We start from the raw sequence: 16,251 nt of genomic DNA on the forward strand, positions 1-16,251 counted from the left end.
CTTGCTTCAACTCCCATTCCAGAGGTGTGATGATACTGATCCATAAATCAGTTCCCTTTCGTTTGAATAACAAATTCATAGATCCGGCAGGAAGGTATATCATACTCAGTGGGACGATAAATTACACCCCAATCAATTTAATAAGCATGTTCTGCCCTTCGGGCATCTATTTATAACTTCTGTGCTTTTATTTTATTCTTACTTTGGCGAAGTTATTGGCATGGAGGATAAAAAAGGTACAAACAGAAAGGGCTATCAATATGATAACATCTGAAGAAGGAAAACAACTAATTGATCCAGATGAAATAAACCCATCCTTTGGAAATTATTGTAAAAATCTCTATAAATCTGAGTGCCCACGTGGATTAGATGACCAAAACAAATGTTTAGATAAGCTTAATTTTCCAATCATATCAGAAGAAGCAAGACTTGATCTTGAAGAAGAATGAACCATTGAAGAGTTATCACAGGCTTTGATGAGTATGAACAGTGGGTGAACCCCTGGACCGCATGGTCTACCTGTAGAGATATATAAGAAGTTCTCAGCCAAGTGTTTAATGAATCCTATGAAAAAGGAATTGTACCTCCAACATTGAGAGCTGCTACGATTTCTCTACTGTTAAAGCCAAACAAGTTACCCCCAGAAAGAACATCTTATCGTCCCATATCCCTAATGTCGTGTGACACAAAAATACTATGTAAAGCTCTGGCAAAAAGAAGAGAAAATCTTATATAAAGTATAATCAATAATGACCAAAATTGCTTTGTCTTAAATACACAAGCCTTTCACAACACTCGCAGGCTCTTGAATATTTTATTTGCAAAACTAAATACTAAAGGACATGCAATCCTATCATTAGACGCCAAAAAAGCATTTGATAGGATTGAATGAGGTTATCTTTTTGACGTTTTGAAACTATTTGGATTTGGGGAAAATTACATAAATTGGATAAGATTACTGTATACAGAATCAATGGCAGAGATTTTAACTAATGGTCGGTGCTCCACCCCCTTTGGATTATGTAGATCCACACGGCAAGGCTGTCCCATGTCACCATTATTGTTTGTTCTAGCCAGTGAACCTTTAGCTATGGCTGTACGGCAATCAGCTGGAATTACAGGAATTACAGTTGGCAGAAGGGAACATCATTTAGCTCTTTTTGTTTTTAACAAATCTAGACACCTTACTTGTAGCAATAAACAATATTTTAATTGAATTTGGACTTTTTTCTGGATATAAAATTAACAATTCTAAAAGTGCTTTATTAATGTTGAATAAAGAGGAGGGGGAACACCCACTGATTCAAACTCAATTTTGCCAAAGCTACAGGCGGGTTTACTTACGTGGGATTCTAAGAGTTAAAGTTGAAGAATTTATTGACATGTGGTCACCCATTCACATTTGTTTTCTGTCGAGCACTTTTGCTGAGGACCTTGGGGGGGGGGGGGGGGGGGGGGGTTATTTCAGTATCAGCCACATAATACAATCAAACAAATTGTTTGCTTACTGTTTTCAGTTTTTCAGTTTTACATCCGTACCCATGTTATACAAAGCTTGATTAAGAAAAAAAAAAGATTTTTTTAAATGCGAGAGGGAAAAAAAGAAAAGAAAAGGTGTTAAATAATCAGAATAAATGGTAATTAACAACGAAATAGAAACAGAATAAAATCTAATAAAAAAACAATATAGGAGCTGAAAATAAGCAAGTTAAGATAAGGTAAGATAGGAAAAGAAAGATAGTTACATAACTAAGTGTTAGGGGAGGGAATAGAGTCAGGGAAGGGAGTAGTGTGGATATATGTAATGATTCGGATGTTAACGAACATGGATCTATGAGGTGGAAGGTAGAGGAACATGAGTACTGTATGTGTGATTCAGAGTGTGCCTTTCCATCCCCTCACTGCATCAATATGGGCACAGCAGGGCTCCACCTCTTAATAAATGTATCTTTTCGAAGTCTCAGAGAAAAGGTTATTTGTTCCATCTGATAAATTTCCCAGACCTTCTGGATCCACATGCTATATGTTGGGGGGTCTGAATTTTACCATTTGATTGTAATGCATTTAAAGGAGCATGAGGCAGGATTGAGGCAGGATTTATGAAAGAAATTTGTATACGTTTTAAGTTTTGTAGTAATAATGTCAGATGAAGCGTTCCAAACCAAAAAGAATTAGCCCTCTAGCGTATCTCTCCGTTGCCTTGAACAGGCTGTGTGCTGCAATTGTGGGGCCGAATTTCCCGCGCTGTCCTGCGGATGTGACGTCAAATGACGCTGCATGCGCGTTCTCCCCGTTCTCCCTGTTCTCCCGTGCCGGCTTCGCTGTTGGCTGCAGTACCCCCGACGGCCGTCGTGGCAAATGGTGGCGCTAATGAGTCTCATTTCTTAAAAGGAGCCTCATGCTCCTTTAAGTGCAACTGACCTGCCTTCCCACAATGCCATCTGGAATTACGCATAAAAGTGTGACTTTTGGGTCTTTGTTTAACGGTTGGTGGAATATCTCTGTGAGAGCCTTAAAAATTTCCTCCCAGAATGCTTTCAGTTTTGGACATGTCCAGAATATGTGGGTGTGGTTTCCAATTTGTGTGCTGCAATTTCTCCAGCACCTATCTGGATGCGTTTGGCTCATTTTAGACACTATCTCGGGTGTTCAAAAAAATCTTGTAATTACCTTCCATTTAAACTCCCTCCACATATTAGTTGGTTACTAAGTGAGCCTCAATTCATATTTCTTCCCATGTATCCTCCGGTATAACTAGGTTCATTTCAGTTTCCCATCTCCCCTTCATTTGCAGTGTGTTGTTCGTGTCCAAGTCTAAAAATATCGGATATGGGTTACTTGTAATTTTCTCATCATTGTTTCCTGTCTGAAATCCTATCATAAAATTCTCAATTGGAGTAGGTGCCACTACCTTATTCAAGTTCTTGTGTTTAGTTAAAAAGTTCTGCAGTTGTAAATACCTGAAATAATCTGTATTAGGAAGTGTGAATTCCTCCCTTAACTGATCAAAGAATTTAAAGCTGCCCTCTTTATGGAGTTGGTGTAGGTTATTGAGTCTGTGGCGTTCGGACCATCTTCGGAACCTTGTGTCTGAGTGAGAGGCTGCAAAGTCCTTTATAAATCCGACATCGGTTAATGCTGAAATTACTTTGGGTAGGCCAAATTTTTCCAGATTTTTAATGTGGCTCTCGTCCATTCACCCAGTTGGACTTCGTTTAAGGGAATGTCTAAAAAAAGTAACGTTTGTAGGGGCCGTGTGCATAGACTTTTTTCAATATTGAGCCAGCGTGTCAGTGAGATCTTGAATTCAAATTGTTAAGGGTGTCAGTGTGCGGCCCAGAAATAGTATCGTAGATTCGGAAGCTTGAGCCCGCCACAGGATTTGGGTAACTGCAATGTTTTTAATCTAATTCTTGGACGTTTATTTTGCCAAATGAATCTTGCAATGAGCGTGTCTAGTTTGTCGAAAGTTGATTTTGTCACGGAGTGGTTGGATGAGGACCCAGATGCAGGAGAGCGAGAGGCAGGAGTTCAGCAAAGAAGGGTTTATTTAAAAAAAAGGCATGAACCAAAAACGCTGCAGAGCAGGATCAACCAAGAACACCAGAGCAAAACCTGAAAACTTGGCAGGACACATGGAGGAAGGAAACAGGACGGAACCACAAGGAGCAAGGGAAAGACAAGACCAGATATACACAAGGGGGTAACGAGACACAGGTGTGAACAATCAGGGCAGATGGAAGACAGGCGGGGCAAAACAGAAACACAAACTGGGGGAAATGTCACACACTGACAGATTTGGGGACAGAGCGAGCATGCAGGTGAACGGGCCGAGTGTGTGTGTGTGTGTGTGTGTGTGTGTGTGTGTGTGTGTGTGTGTGTGTGTGTGTGTGTATGTGTGTGTGTGTGTGTGTGTTAGAATGGTTTTCTTTGCGATACATAAGGCAGTGAGAACCAAGTGAACCAGGTTAGATTCCATGTGCATGTCTCCCAAGTGACCTAGTATGCATAGTGTGGGGCACACTGAAATTCTGTAATTGAGCCATGTGGATAAATCCTCACATATCTCCATCCAGAACTTCTGTACCAGTGCACAAAACCATAAAGCATGCATATAATTATCAGAGGGGTTCCCTGTGCACTGTGAGCAGATATTGAAGGTGGCAAAACCCATCTGGAACATCCTTTGTCCTGTATAATGTATTCTACGAAGAACTTTGTACTGTATAACTTGTAAGTTTGGGGTCTTGGTCATAGTGAAAGTATTTAAACATATTTGTGACAAAGAGATCTGGTCGGTGTTGAGAGAGAGGTCTGCCTCCAACTTTGAGATTGGAAGAGAGACTGAGTTATCTATTTTGGACATTAACCTGTAGAGTTTCAATAGCAATTTTGGGGTGTTTAGATTAAATAACTCTATTATCTTAGTGGGAAGTTGCAGATCCAGTTGGTTGAGTTTATATTTTTTTATTTATTATGGACTTAAGTTGTTGGTATTCTAAAAATGTGTTACTGCTAATTCCATATTGAACAGTGAGTGTATTAAAAAGTACAAAATGTCCACTTATGATTACATGTTGTAGATACCATATTCCTTGGTCTCTCCATTGAGTAAAGTTCACCATCTTTTTATCATTTTTCAGGATATCTGGGTTGTTCCAGATGGGTGTGCGGTCACATGGAAAAAGTGAGACTTTGGCTATTTTAAGGAATTCGCACCAGGCTGTCAGAGAGGAGCTAATATTAATGCTTGTAAGGCGACTATCTTCCAAAACAAATTAGCTGCTGAGAGAGTATTGGCTGTAAGAGTTGAGCTAATATTAATGCTTTTAAAACATTTATGATGTTTAATGTTTTGACTAATAAGAAATAATACTAGAAGTTAGGTAAGTCGAAGCCTCCACATTATTTGGATTTTTGTAATGTCTTTAAGCTAATATGTGTTGGTTTATTCTTCCACAAGAATTTTGACACATATGAGTCCAGTGACTTAAACCAAGAGGAAGGGGGTTTGAATGGTATCATTGAAAAAAGATAATTTATTTTTGGTAAAACCATCATTTTGATGGTGACAATTCTCCCCATGAGTGAAATGGGAAGAGAGTTCCATCTGGTAAAATCATCTTCTATTTTTCTTAAAAGCTGAACATAATTTAGTTTTATTAACTCTGACAGCCATGGGGAGATATTTATGCCTAGATATCTAATGTTTCCTGATTGTAATTTAGTAGTGGCTGTAGTCCGGAAATTGCAGTTAATGCACAAAACTGTGGATTTAGATCAGTTAATAGAATAGTCAGACCGATTACCAAATATAAAACTCTCACCATGGAAAATATCTCTTTTTTAGGTTTTTAATATCATGTTTTAATAAGTCTATTAAGATAATTTCATCCGGGTGACAGCAAGACATAAGGTGCAGCAAATAATGTCTTTTTATGGTTTTCAGAGTGTAACACTAAATATAAATACATGTGTGTTGAAGTAAGAAAAGTGAAAAAAAGCTGCCATCACCTTTGTAATTCTCATCTATATGAAACTAGTTTTACTACCTGAAATATTAGACATCAGTTCATCATGTTTTTGTGTCTCTGACATTCAAACAAATGCTTCAATGCAATGCAATGTCCCAGAATTCCTCCTGACATGTTTGTTTGTGTGGAAACTTGAATCATTTGGCTGCACAACATGCGTTTGTATGGGTGGATCCACTGGTGGAGCTGCAGAGCTGAAGTCACTACGTCTTTATTGGAGCAGCAGCATGATGTCATGAATATTGATGAAGATCTTTTTTCACTGGTTCTGTTGGACTGTTGGAACCTGCATCCAGGTGGCTTCAGCTCACATCTTTTATTCTTCATTCAGGTTGAAGGTATGCAGTTTGTCAGAGATCAGCTGTTCTTCTCTGGTCTCAGCTCTGAAGTCCAACCCCTCCCACCTGGAACATCTAGACCTGAGTCACAACGACGACCTGCAGGATTCAGGAGTGAAACATCTGTGTGGTTTCCTGGAGAGTTCAGACTGCAGACTGGAGACTCTGAGGTCAGACATGTTTTAGTTGTGTGTTCAGATGAATCTGATGTGAAAGTTGTGTTGACACTAACCTGCAGACATCAGGCTGATCTCCTGCTGATCCACACTGAACATCTTACTGCCCTGGTTGTCTTTCATAATATTTCTCTGGATGTCTCACTATGGGATGCCCCGCTGCATTAATCTCATTACACCAATGCTGATTGGCTGGTGAAACGTGTCCGTCCGCCGCAGGTAGCACCACCTACCTTAGATATCCCGTGTGGACGACACTACGTCATTCATTCTCTTATCACTCGGAGCTCATCTGGCGTCCTGGGCTTGTTAGCTGAACTGTCCCCAGACAGATCTCACTAGCTTCTGTCGCCGGGTGCTAACCAGCCTCTGTTTATCTGCTGCATCGGTCCCACCAGCTCGAATGTTGTGCTTTCCTCGCCCTCCACGGCTCGGTTGGCACCGTCACGATGCCTCACCATGGCTGCTCCAGTACCGAGTGTTAGCATACCAGCTAATTTCTCCCACCTTGTGGTGGAGGAACCGGAGGTTAGCGTGGGCTGGGGCTCCCAGCTCCACCTACCCGCCGCCCCGCAGGAGGAAGACGTCCTGGAACTGGACTATGGGGACGATGAAGAAGGCACCTTGGACCGCCTCATATCAGAGGATGAAGACGAGTACGACCTCTTCATCACTCTGGCTCGGGCTGCACAGGCCGCAGCCTCCGTGGCCTCTGGGGATGGAGATGTGAGCAGCACACCAGCTTCTCCCCTCCCCAGCTGGGACATGCTGGACGCCTGCAAACGCTGCTGCCCGGCTGCCGTCCCCTGGCCTGCTGTCGTAGCCGAGACCCCCACATACTGCTACGGAGGGAACAAGTTGCCCTCGGCCGAGAGCTCCACGAAGCAACTTGTCCCTGTCTCCCAGAGCTGCTGGATGAGGTGGTGGCTCACGGAGAGACGCCCTCTCAGCAGCAGGAGCCCGGTTCCCGGGGCCTCATCCCTCCACTGCCAGGCCATGGAGAGCCTGGGGCTGCTCCGCACGCCTCCCAGGCAGCCGGCTGTCAGCGGTGTCCTCAAGGAGCCCCGGCCCGCCGTCCAAGTCTGACCGTCTTCAGTCGGCCCTGACTGGAATGCCGTACGAGGCGGCTGCGCTTCTAGCCAGAGGACTCAATGTCCTCTCCCTGCTCACAGCGTCACTGGCGAGTCCCGTCCTCTCTGACCCACGGGGTCCCATGGGATCCGTCCTGTACAGGAAGGTGGTCACTATCCTTCTTAGTGTCCAGCAGGAGTGATATTGTCCTTTTTGCAGGACCTGGTTGACAAACGGAAAGCCTTCTCCACGGTGGAGGTTTACTTGCAGCTATAGCCACCTGTCACGTGGGCTTTGGGAAGAAAACAGTGAGCCAGCACCCGCTGGTTTGCTGTTTTCTGAAGGAGCACGCAGTCTTCTCCCCGTGTCCAGACTGCTGGTACCACATGGGATCTGGCTGTGGTTCTGGAGGGGCTTAAGGGCCCCCCTTTGAGCCCCTGGAGGGGGCAGACTTGGAACACGTGTCTCTGAAGGCCGTGTTGTTGCTGGCGCTGGCTTCGGCTAAGCGGGTTAGTGACATCCAGGTGCTTTCGGTGCAGCCGTCATGCGCTCAGCTTTTTCCGGGGGATGTGAGGATGATTTTGAAGCCCAACCCGGCCTTTGTGCCTCATGTGGTGGTTCATGTTCTCCCCTGGATCTCATGGTTTTGCTGCCCCACCAGGGGAGCTGGGGTGGCATGCGTTATGTCCAGTTCGTGCGGTGCGCACTTACATGGACAGGACGAGGGGTTTCAGGAGGAGTTATCAGCTGTCTCCTGGGCTGGTCCTCATACGGGGAGACCTGTCCTGGGCTTAAAGTATTCCGGCACCGTGCCGGATCTCCGGCGTATGGAGTTTTTTTTTTCTTGGTGTGCAGAATTTGACTGATTTAAAAAAAAATGAAAAGATGATAACTTTAATGTTTACATTTAAAAATGTGTTGATAGGCTACGGGATATTGTCAGTTTGAGTAAACTGAGTTAATCTACCAATGGAATGAGAGGAAAGCAGCTCTGGCACTTAACCAAACAGCCCCCGGAACACGAACACTTGTGTATCACTGACTTCAAGATGGAGAAAAAAATCATGAAGCCTGATTTGGCCGATAAAAGACTGAAAATTAAATGGTGCTGGGCATGAATGGAAGAAATGGGCGGAGACGGCAGGTGTTTCAGTAGCTGGTAACAGAAGAGAGACAGGTGCTTGCTTTTGCACAGTTTTTGTTGCTTGCCAAATTGCCGAGCGCATGTGCCCCTGCTCCCGGAAAAAAAGTTCAGGCTCATGATTTTTTTTAACTTCAAGCCCTGCCTGTCACAAAAGAGCGCCTCTCCCACCGGCTGGTGGAGGCGACTGCTTCTGCTTATACGAGACAGGGTTTGCAGCCGCCTGTGGGCTTGCGTGTGCACTGGACTCGGAGCCTGGCGGCATTCAGGAGAGTTTCTGTCCAGGACATCTGTGCTGCGGCGAGTTGCCTCTCACTTTTGTCCGTTTCTCTATGCTGGACGTCTCCGCTCCGTGCGCAGCATATGCGCTTCTGCTGTCCTGATGGGAACAGAGTATTTGTCCCTGTGTGTTGGTGGACGCTGGATAAGCTTGTCTGGCAGTATGGGAGCAACCATATCCCCTAGTGAGACATCGAGCCAAATATTATGAAAGAGAACTTTAGGTTATTGACATAACCCCGGTTCTCTGAGTGATTTGAGTGAGATGTCTCACTAGACAACCCTTCTTGCTTGGGCGACTGAGGAGAGGTGCTTATCTTGAAGGACGTGGTGTCGTCCACACGGGATATCTAAGGTAGGTGGTGCTACCTGCGGCGGACGGACACGTTTCACCAGCCAATCAGGATTGGTGTAATGAGATGAATGCTTCTGAGGTCTGCAGCGGGGCATCCCATAGTGAGACCTCTCACTCATATTACTCAGAGGTTTATGTACGGGGTTACGGGGGGACTGCCAATGGAAACTAGCTCTGTAGCTAAAATTGGGTGCATTTGCATTTTTAATTCTAAATGTATATGAATGTACACTGTCCCTTCCCAAATAAACTGAATTGAATTGAATTGAATGTAAATAACCTAAAGTTTCTTCTACTCTGGGGTCTTTGTTCAGGTTGGAGTGCTGTAGGTTGTCAGAGATCAGCTGTTCTTCTCTGGTCTCAGCTCTGAAGTCCAACCCCTCCCATCTGAAACATCTGGACCTGAGTGGGAACCAGAACCTGGAGGATTCAGGAGTGAAACATCTGTGTGGTTTCCTGGAGAGTCCAGACTGCAGACTGGAGATTCTGAGGTCAGACATGTTTAAGTAGTGTGTTCAGATGAATCTGATGTCAAAGTTGTGTTGACACTGTTGTGAAATTTTATAAATTGCACAAAGTAAGGGGCAGCACGGTGGCTTAGTGGTTAGCACTGTTGCCTCACAGGTAGAAGGTCCCCGGTTCGACTCCCAGGCCTGGCAGGGGTCTTTCTGTGTGGAGTTTGCATGTTCTCCCCGTGCTTGCGTGGGTTCCCTCCGGGTACTCCGGCTTCCTCCCACAGTCCAAAAACATGCATATTAGGTTAATTGATGATTCTAAATTGCCCGTAGGTGTGAGTGTGTCTGGTTGTGTGTATATATGTGACCCTGCGATGGACTGGTGACCTGTCCAGTGTTAACCCCTGCTTCTCACCTGAAATGAGCTCCAGCAGACCCCCGTGAGGATAAAGCGGGTATAGATAATGGATGGATGGCACAAAGTAAAGTACAGGGACCTCTTTTATAAAATAGTGCGTAGGATTCATACTAAAATACTAAATAAAATTTAGCCGAAAATGGCATGCGCACAAAAAGACAGTTGAGTCTGAGGCAACATGTTGTTTGACTTCTTTTATATGGGAATGGGCTGGACCTGACAGATCATTGGAAGCTAGTAACATGAAAGACAGGAAACCTGACTGGTCATTCGAGGGACACTGTGGCCCCTGCACTCGTCACATAGGTGCTAGTAGGGTGCTAGTTCTCTTAGAGGAAGGCATACGTTACAAAAGAGATGTAGCCTTTTCATTTCCTTTTCTTAGTATTTGCATTTACACAGCTGTTGATCTCCCCCACACTATCCTGCTCCCCACAACTGTTGACCTTTTGTTATAAAGTATATAATGTTTGAATTTTTTCCATGACAACACTAAACTGCAGACATCAGGCTGATCTCCTGCTGATCCACATTGACCATCTTACTGCTCTGGTTTCTTCTTCTCTGGTGTCTTTGTTCAGGTTGGAGTGCTGCAGGTTGTCAGGGATCAGCTGTTCTTCTCTGGTCTCAGCTCTGAAGTCCAACCCCTCCCACCTGAAACTTCTGGACCTGAGTGGGAACAAACTGCAGGCTGCAGATGTGGAGCAGCTGTCTGGTCTGGTGAAGAGTCCAGACTACCGGCTGCAGACTCTCAGGTCAGTGGAGGTTGGAGTCGGTCCTGCTGCTTCCAGCAGTTTTCTACTAAAACCAGTTGCTATCAAAGATCCAGTGTTTCCAGTGAAGCTGCAGCTTCTCAGCGGCTGCTTTCCCCAGTAAAGCTGTGAGAGGAGGATGATGACAGGCTGCAGGATCAGAGGATCCAGATGTGTGTTGTAGACCAGTGTTGTGCTGGTGTTCACGTGTCCACAAATAAAGGTGTATTCCAGCTGACGGCCTTCCAGGATGTTCAGACACACAGCTGCTCCACTGCAGCTCTGAACTCTGAAGGAACCCAGAATGGAAAATCCACCAATAACCTCGTCCATGTGGCCGTTTCACACGGAATACAAACAGGAACAAACAAGAAGGGAATTAAGTTTTTGGACCAATGATATAATAAGTTAACACATTATTGGTCTAGTACAGGGGTCGGCAACCCGCGGCTCTAGAGCTGCATGTGACTCTATAGCGCCGTCCTAGTGGCTCCTGGAGCTTTTTCAAAAATGTTTGACCTTTTATTTATTTTTTTTCCTTTTTTTTCTTCTTTTTTCCTTTTTTTTCTCCTTTTTTCTTTATTTTTTTGTTTTCTTTTTTTTCTTCTTTTTTTGATTTTTTCTCTTTTCTTCTCCCTTTTTCCTTTCCTTTTTAATTTCGACTTTTTTCTCGACATTTCGACTTTTTTCACGAAATCTTGACTTTTTTCTCGAAATTTTGACTTTTCTCGACATTTCCACCTTTTTCTCAACATTTCCACTTTTTTCCCCACATTTCCACCTTTTTCTCAACATTTCCACTTTTTTCCCCACATTTCCACTTTTTTCTCAACATTTCCACTTTTTTCTCATCATTTCCACTTTTTTCTCGAAGTGCATAATGAATGAATAAATCTCTCCCAGTTCTAACTAATATAGAAACATGAAGCATGTGTTCCTTCATTCTAATTCTGATACAAGACTTAATTTTTTTTGCGGCTCCAGACATATTAGTTTCTGTGTTTTTGGTCCAATATGGATCTAAAACATTTTGGCTTGCCGACCGCTGGTCTAGTAGAAGAAATCAAGTTTTTTTTTAAATCTAATAACTGCAGTGATAATATAATAATATACAAACAGGACTGTATTTTTCATAAAAATTAAATGTTTGTGCAGTTATTTCATCATAAATAGGTTCAGTTGATGGAATAGTCGTCGTATTGGTTCATCCAGGTTACGAACTCTGCAGAACTCTCCTTGTTTATGAGCATAAATATGTAAACTTATCATTTCATGTGAGTCTCTGAACAAGGGAAGTCAAGACAAAACTGAAACACGAGGACACAGAGTTTCAAAATAAAACAGGAACATAAACACCAAAACTGGGACATGAACTCCAAACCGGGACAGAACTGAGGGGAGAACATCAACATTAAATGGACCTGACTTCCTCCAATAAATGTCCTTAACGTCAAACTGTCCAAAAGCTCCGTGACTGAGAAGAATCCAGGCTTTCATCCATCAGCCGTCCTGGACCAATCAGTGTTTCATTACCAGCTGAGATCTCTGTGGTCCAGCAGCCTCGTAGAGCTTCACAAAAGTAGAACAGTCTTCCTGGTCCAGTTCTGGGTTCTCTGCTAGTTCTTCTCTCATCCAGACGTCTGGGGTTGAATGGTGCCCACAGTTCCCAGAATGACAGAGAGACTTGACTGAATGTTCCAAGTACTGACTGATGTTGTTCAGGAGGAGATTCAGTCATTCTTGATCAGATCTCTGGAGGAAGGTGTTGAACTCCAGGCTGGTTTCCAGCATCCTCAACCATGGCAGCTAAAGCGTTGGCTCTGGATTGAACATGAGCTTCAGGAAGAAACCCAGGTTCCTCATCAGGACGGGTTTGATACCAGACCCAGAAGCAGCTTCAGCATCAGACAGAGCAGCCAGTTCAGTGTGAGCAGAGGTGCATGCTGGCACGCTGCACGCACCTCTGCCTCACTCATCATTATTTACCTGCTCACATTCATTAGAGTCAGGATTGGTTTTATGTGTCAGTTTCCATATACTCATATTTTTACAGTCTTGTTGTGATTTCAGATGTAACTTTAAAATTATTTCCAGATGTCATGAGTTTAGTGTCAAATAAAACAACAGTCTCATCTGTTTTTATCTGCAGAATAAAATGAACCAAACAGACGACGGTGGAGCAGGTGGATTCTTCTCAGAGGAGACGTCCTCCTATAATCTCTCAACACCAGTAAAGTTTGGTGAAGCTTGTGTCTCCACCAACCTCCACCTCTCCCTCATCAAACACCCTGGTCTGCTCCCACCGCACCTTCCTGCTCTCAGACTAACATTCCTTCTGTCCCTGCTCCTAAATCTGCTGAAAGCAGCAGTGAAGAGACACAACAGCGTGAAGAAGAAGACTCCAACCTGGGAGAAGGATGTGAGCCTTTTATCAGAATGAAGCCAATCACAGCGAGCAACGCTCCGCCTTCCTCTGGTCCTCTAAAACTCTCCACCACAGGTTCCTGTGAGAGGAAGGAAAAGTCCTGCAGCAGGTCCCGTTCAAGCAGCTTTCCCTCGCCCACTCATCAACCTTCTGCAGAAAGCAGAGCCCTAAAAAGATGTGGAAGTTTCCCTGCCGGGAACCTGAACAGCAGCTTTGAGGAGTTCCCACCTGCCTGCAGTGATGAGTCTGCTGGTGAAAGCTCCAGGTTCCAGTGCTCCGTCCAGGTCAGTACCAGTGCAGAGAGACTGGTGTTTCACATGAAGGACGGAGGCCCGGTTCCGTACAGGATCCTTCCTTGGAGCAGGAGCCAGTTGAGCCCACATCACAAGAAGCTGCAGGAGCCTGTTTGACCTCAGGTGTGTGAAGGAGGTCCATGTGTCAGCTTCACCTCCCTCACTGTCAGATCCACAGGGGGATGTCGCCTCTTGTCGGTCGCTCACGTGAACCATGATGTCATCCAGTTCATCAGGACTCAGAAGATAACAGAAACTCATGTTGTCATCCACGTCACGGGGTTTTCTAGTTTTGGTAACGTCAAAGATGAAGACTCTCCCTCAGGTCCGATCAGAGCGTTGGTTCTGCCGTTCTACAAGCCTCCACAGGGTCCAGACACTGAACACATCATCAATTAACGTGTTGTTGCTCCCACATAATGTTTCTATTATACACATGTGTTTATTGATTTTTCTTTTAAATCTCAATTCAATTAAATTAAATTTTATTTGTATAGCGCCTAATACAACAAAAGTTGTCTCTAGGCACTTTCATGAGACCCAGAACATAAAGCCCCAAGCAATTATTACATAAACAATGGCAGGTAAAAACTCCCCTAGTGGGAGAAAAACCTTAAGCCAAACAGTGGCAAGAAAAACTCCCCTTTAGGAGGAAGAAACCTGGAGCAGGACCTGGATCATAAGGGGGTAGAAACCTGGACCAGGACCTGGATCATAAGGGGGTAGAAACCTGGACCAGGACCTGGATCATAAGGGGGTAGAAACCTGGACCAGGACCTGGATCATAAGGGGGTAGAAACCTGGTCCAGGACCTGGATCATAAGGGGGGACCTCCTTCCACCGCAGGCAGGTGGAAGCAGCAACGGGATGACCAGAGGCAAACATGCACAAAAGAGAAAAAAGGGGGGCCAGCACAAGAAACTACAGGAACGATGGACAAAATGATGGCTATGAGATACTTATAAATAAAAATGGTAATGGAGAAGAGAGGAAGGGAAGAGGAGAGGAGAAGAAGGGTGAGAGGCACCGCCCAGCGGATCATGTCGGTCCCCCCTGCAGCATAGGCCTAACAGCATATCTACCACCAAGCTATATTTGAGACTAACTATTATAGTCTTGTTCTATAGCTGCAACTATGACTACTGACTCTAACACACTAGAGTTTACACTACCTAGAGATTTACCAACACCAGCTAGAGGTTTACTAAACACTAACTATAGGCTTTACTAAACAGAAAGGTTTTAAGTTTAGTTTTAAAGGTGGAGGTGGTGTCAGCCTCCTTAATCCAGATTGGAAGTTGGTTCCATAGTAGTGGTGCCTGATAGCAGAACGCCCGCCCTCCAAATCTACATTTGGATACTCTAGGATCTACGAGTAAACCTGCACTCTGAGAACGGAGAGCTCTGCCAGGAACATAAGGCACTATCAGGTCTTGCAAATAATGCAGAGCTAAGCCGTTTTGGGCTTTATACGCTAGTAATAAAATTTTAATTGGATTCTGAATTTTACAGGCAACCAATGGAGCCACACTAACACTGGAGAGACGTGGTCTCTCCTGCTGATTCCTGTCAGCACTCGTGCTGCTGCATTTTGGGTCAGCTGGAGCCTATTCAGCAAATTACTTGGTGTAGCTACACCGGTTCAACAAAGGCCACGATTCAAACTGATGTCTTGATTTCCGTTCTTTTATTCTCCTTCTCCTCCGTTGGCAAAATCATAGAACACTGTGAAAACTACAAATAGAAGAAGAGAGTCCATATGAGTCCATTGTAACTAAACGCTGACACATGAAGTGTCCACTGTTTGTTCAAAGCATTTTGTACACAATCACAAAATAAAATACATTTGAAGTCAAACACAATTACCGTTTGCGCCTCTTGAACGCAGTGTAATTCTCTATCCCGTGTCATGCCATCCATTGTCTGTGGTCCCACGTTTTGGCTTTTGACCCACAATCCCTCAGTTGACCATCACAACAGACCAGAGGAAGTGACCACACCCTTTCAAAATAAAATATCCTAAACTCTCTTATTAATCAATCTAAAACACTTCATGAACTATTTGTGTTTTTATAACATGTAAAATGTTATAAAATGAACTCTGAATAATGAACTCTGTCTCACAGACAGTTACACTTGGACATCCTGCTAACAACACATTACAGTAATCTAGTCTAGAAGATACAAACGCATGAACTAGTTTTTCTGCATCACTTTGCGAGAGGATTTTCCTAATTTTTGCAATATTACGGAGATGGAAAAACGCTATTTTAGAAACCTGATTAACCAGATTAATCAGTAAAATAAAGTACCTTTTTCCACATTGTATTTGACACAGACATCAAGAACATTAGGATTCATCTTATTCAGTCTCTCCAGAGTGATAAGTCCTCATAATCCAATTGTACTGAATCAGATTCAGGCGGGTATTTATTGTTAGACGTTGAACTCCTGAGCAAATCTTTTTCCAGGCCTCCTCTGAGATATCTTTCTGCATGTCATTCATCCATTGAGTTCTCTTATGCTCAGTAGAATCTTTAGAATCTTTCCGCTAGTATTGTATCAACCTTATTCCTGGAGGCGCTACTGTAGAAACGATTATGGGTGTGATTTCCGGTGAGACGCCGGAAGTAGCATAAAGCAATTTAGCAGAGACGTTACAGTTTTGTTTTCTGACATTTAATATTTAACATATTTATCAACCGTAGCATTTACTAAAATGTCCTTGCGGAGCTCGGGTACGTCGTTTTGTGGAGGAAAACCTGCATCATACTTTGTGGCTGAGATCCGACAACCCACCGGAGAAGACACGCCGAATCCTCAGAAGGATTGACAGGAATGTCATGAGAATATCAGGTATGATTTCAGGTTAATGTCATGAGAACATCAGGTATGATTTCAGGTTAATGTCATGAGAACATCAGGTATGATTTCAGGTTAATGTCATGAGAATATCAGGTGTGATTTCAGGTTAATGTCATGACAACATCAGGTATGATTTCAGGTTAATGTCA

General features: G+C 43.8%; 1 protein-coding gene across 5 annotated transcripts in view; it reads left to right on the plus strand.

Moving 5' to 3' along the window:
• The window catches only part of LOC133424327 (NACHT, LRR and PYD domains-containing protein 12-like), a 67,091-nt gene extending 53,142 nt beyond the window's left edge, over nucleotides 1-13,949 (plus strand). For 2 of the 5 annotated variants that reach the window (XM_061714850.1, XM_061714851.1), the window contains exons 15-18: nucleotides 5,866-6,042; nucleotides 9,209-9,385; nucleotides 10,349-10,522; nucleotides 12,669-13,945. In XM_061714850.1, coding sequence (XP_061570834.1) covers nucleotides 5,866-6,042; nucleotides 9,209-9,385; nucleotides 10,349-10,522; nucleotides 12,669-12,678 — 538 coding nt within the window. In that variant the 3' untranslated portion in view covers nucleotides 12,679-13,945. Of the gene's footprint in view, nucleotides 1-5,865; nucleotides 6,043-9,208; nucleotides 9,386-10,348; nucleotides 10,523-12,668 lie in introns of all 5 variants that reach the window. The other 3 variants (XM_061714854.1, XM_061714852.1, XM_061714853.1) reach the window with 3 other exon arrangements.
• The last annotated feature ends 2,302 nt before the right edge of the window (nucleotides 13,950-16,251 follow it).

This window comes from Cololabis saira, chromosome 23, assembly GCF_033807715.1.
Source record: "Cololabis saira isolate AMF1-May2022 chromosome 23, fColSai1.1, whole genome shotgun sequence".
Lineage (NCBI taxonomy): Eukaryota > Metazoa > Chordata > Actinopteri > Beloniformes > Belonidae > Cololabis > Cololabis saira.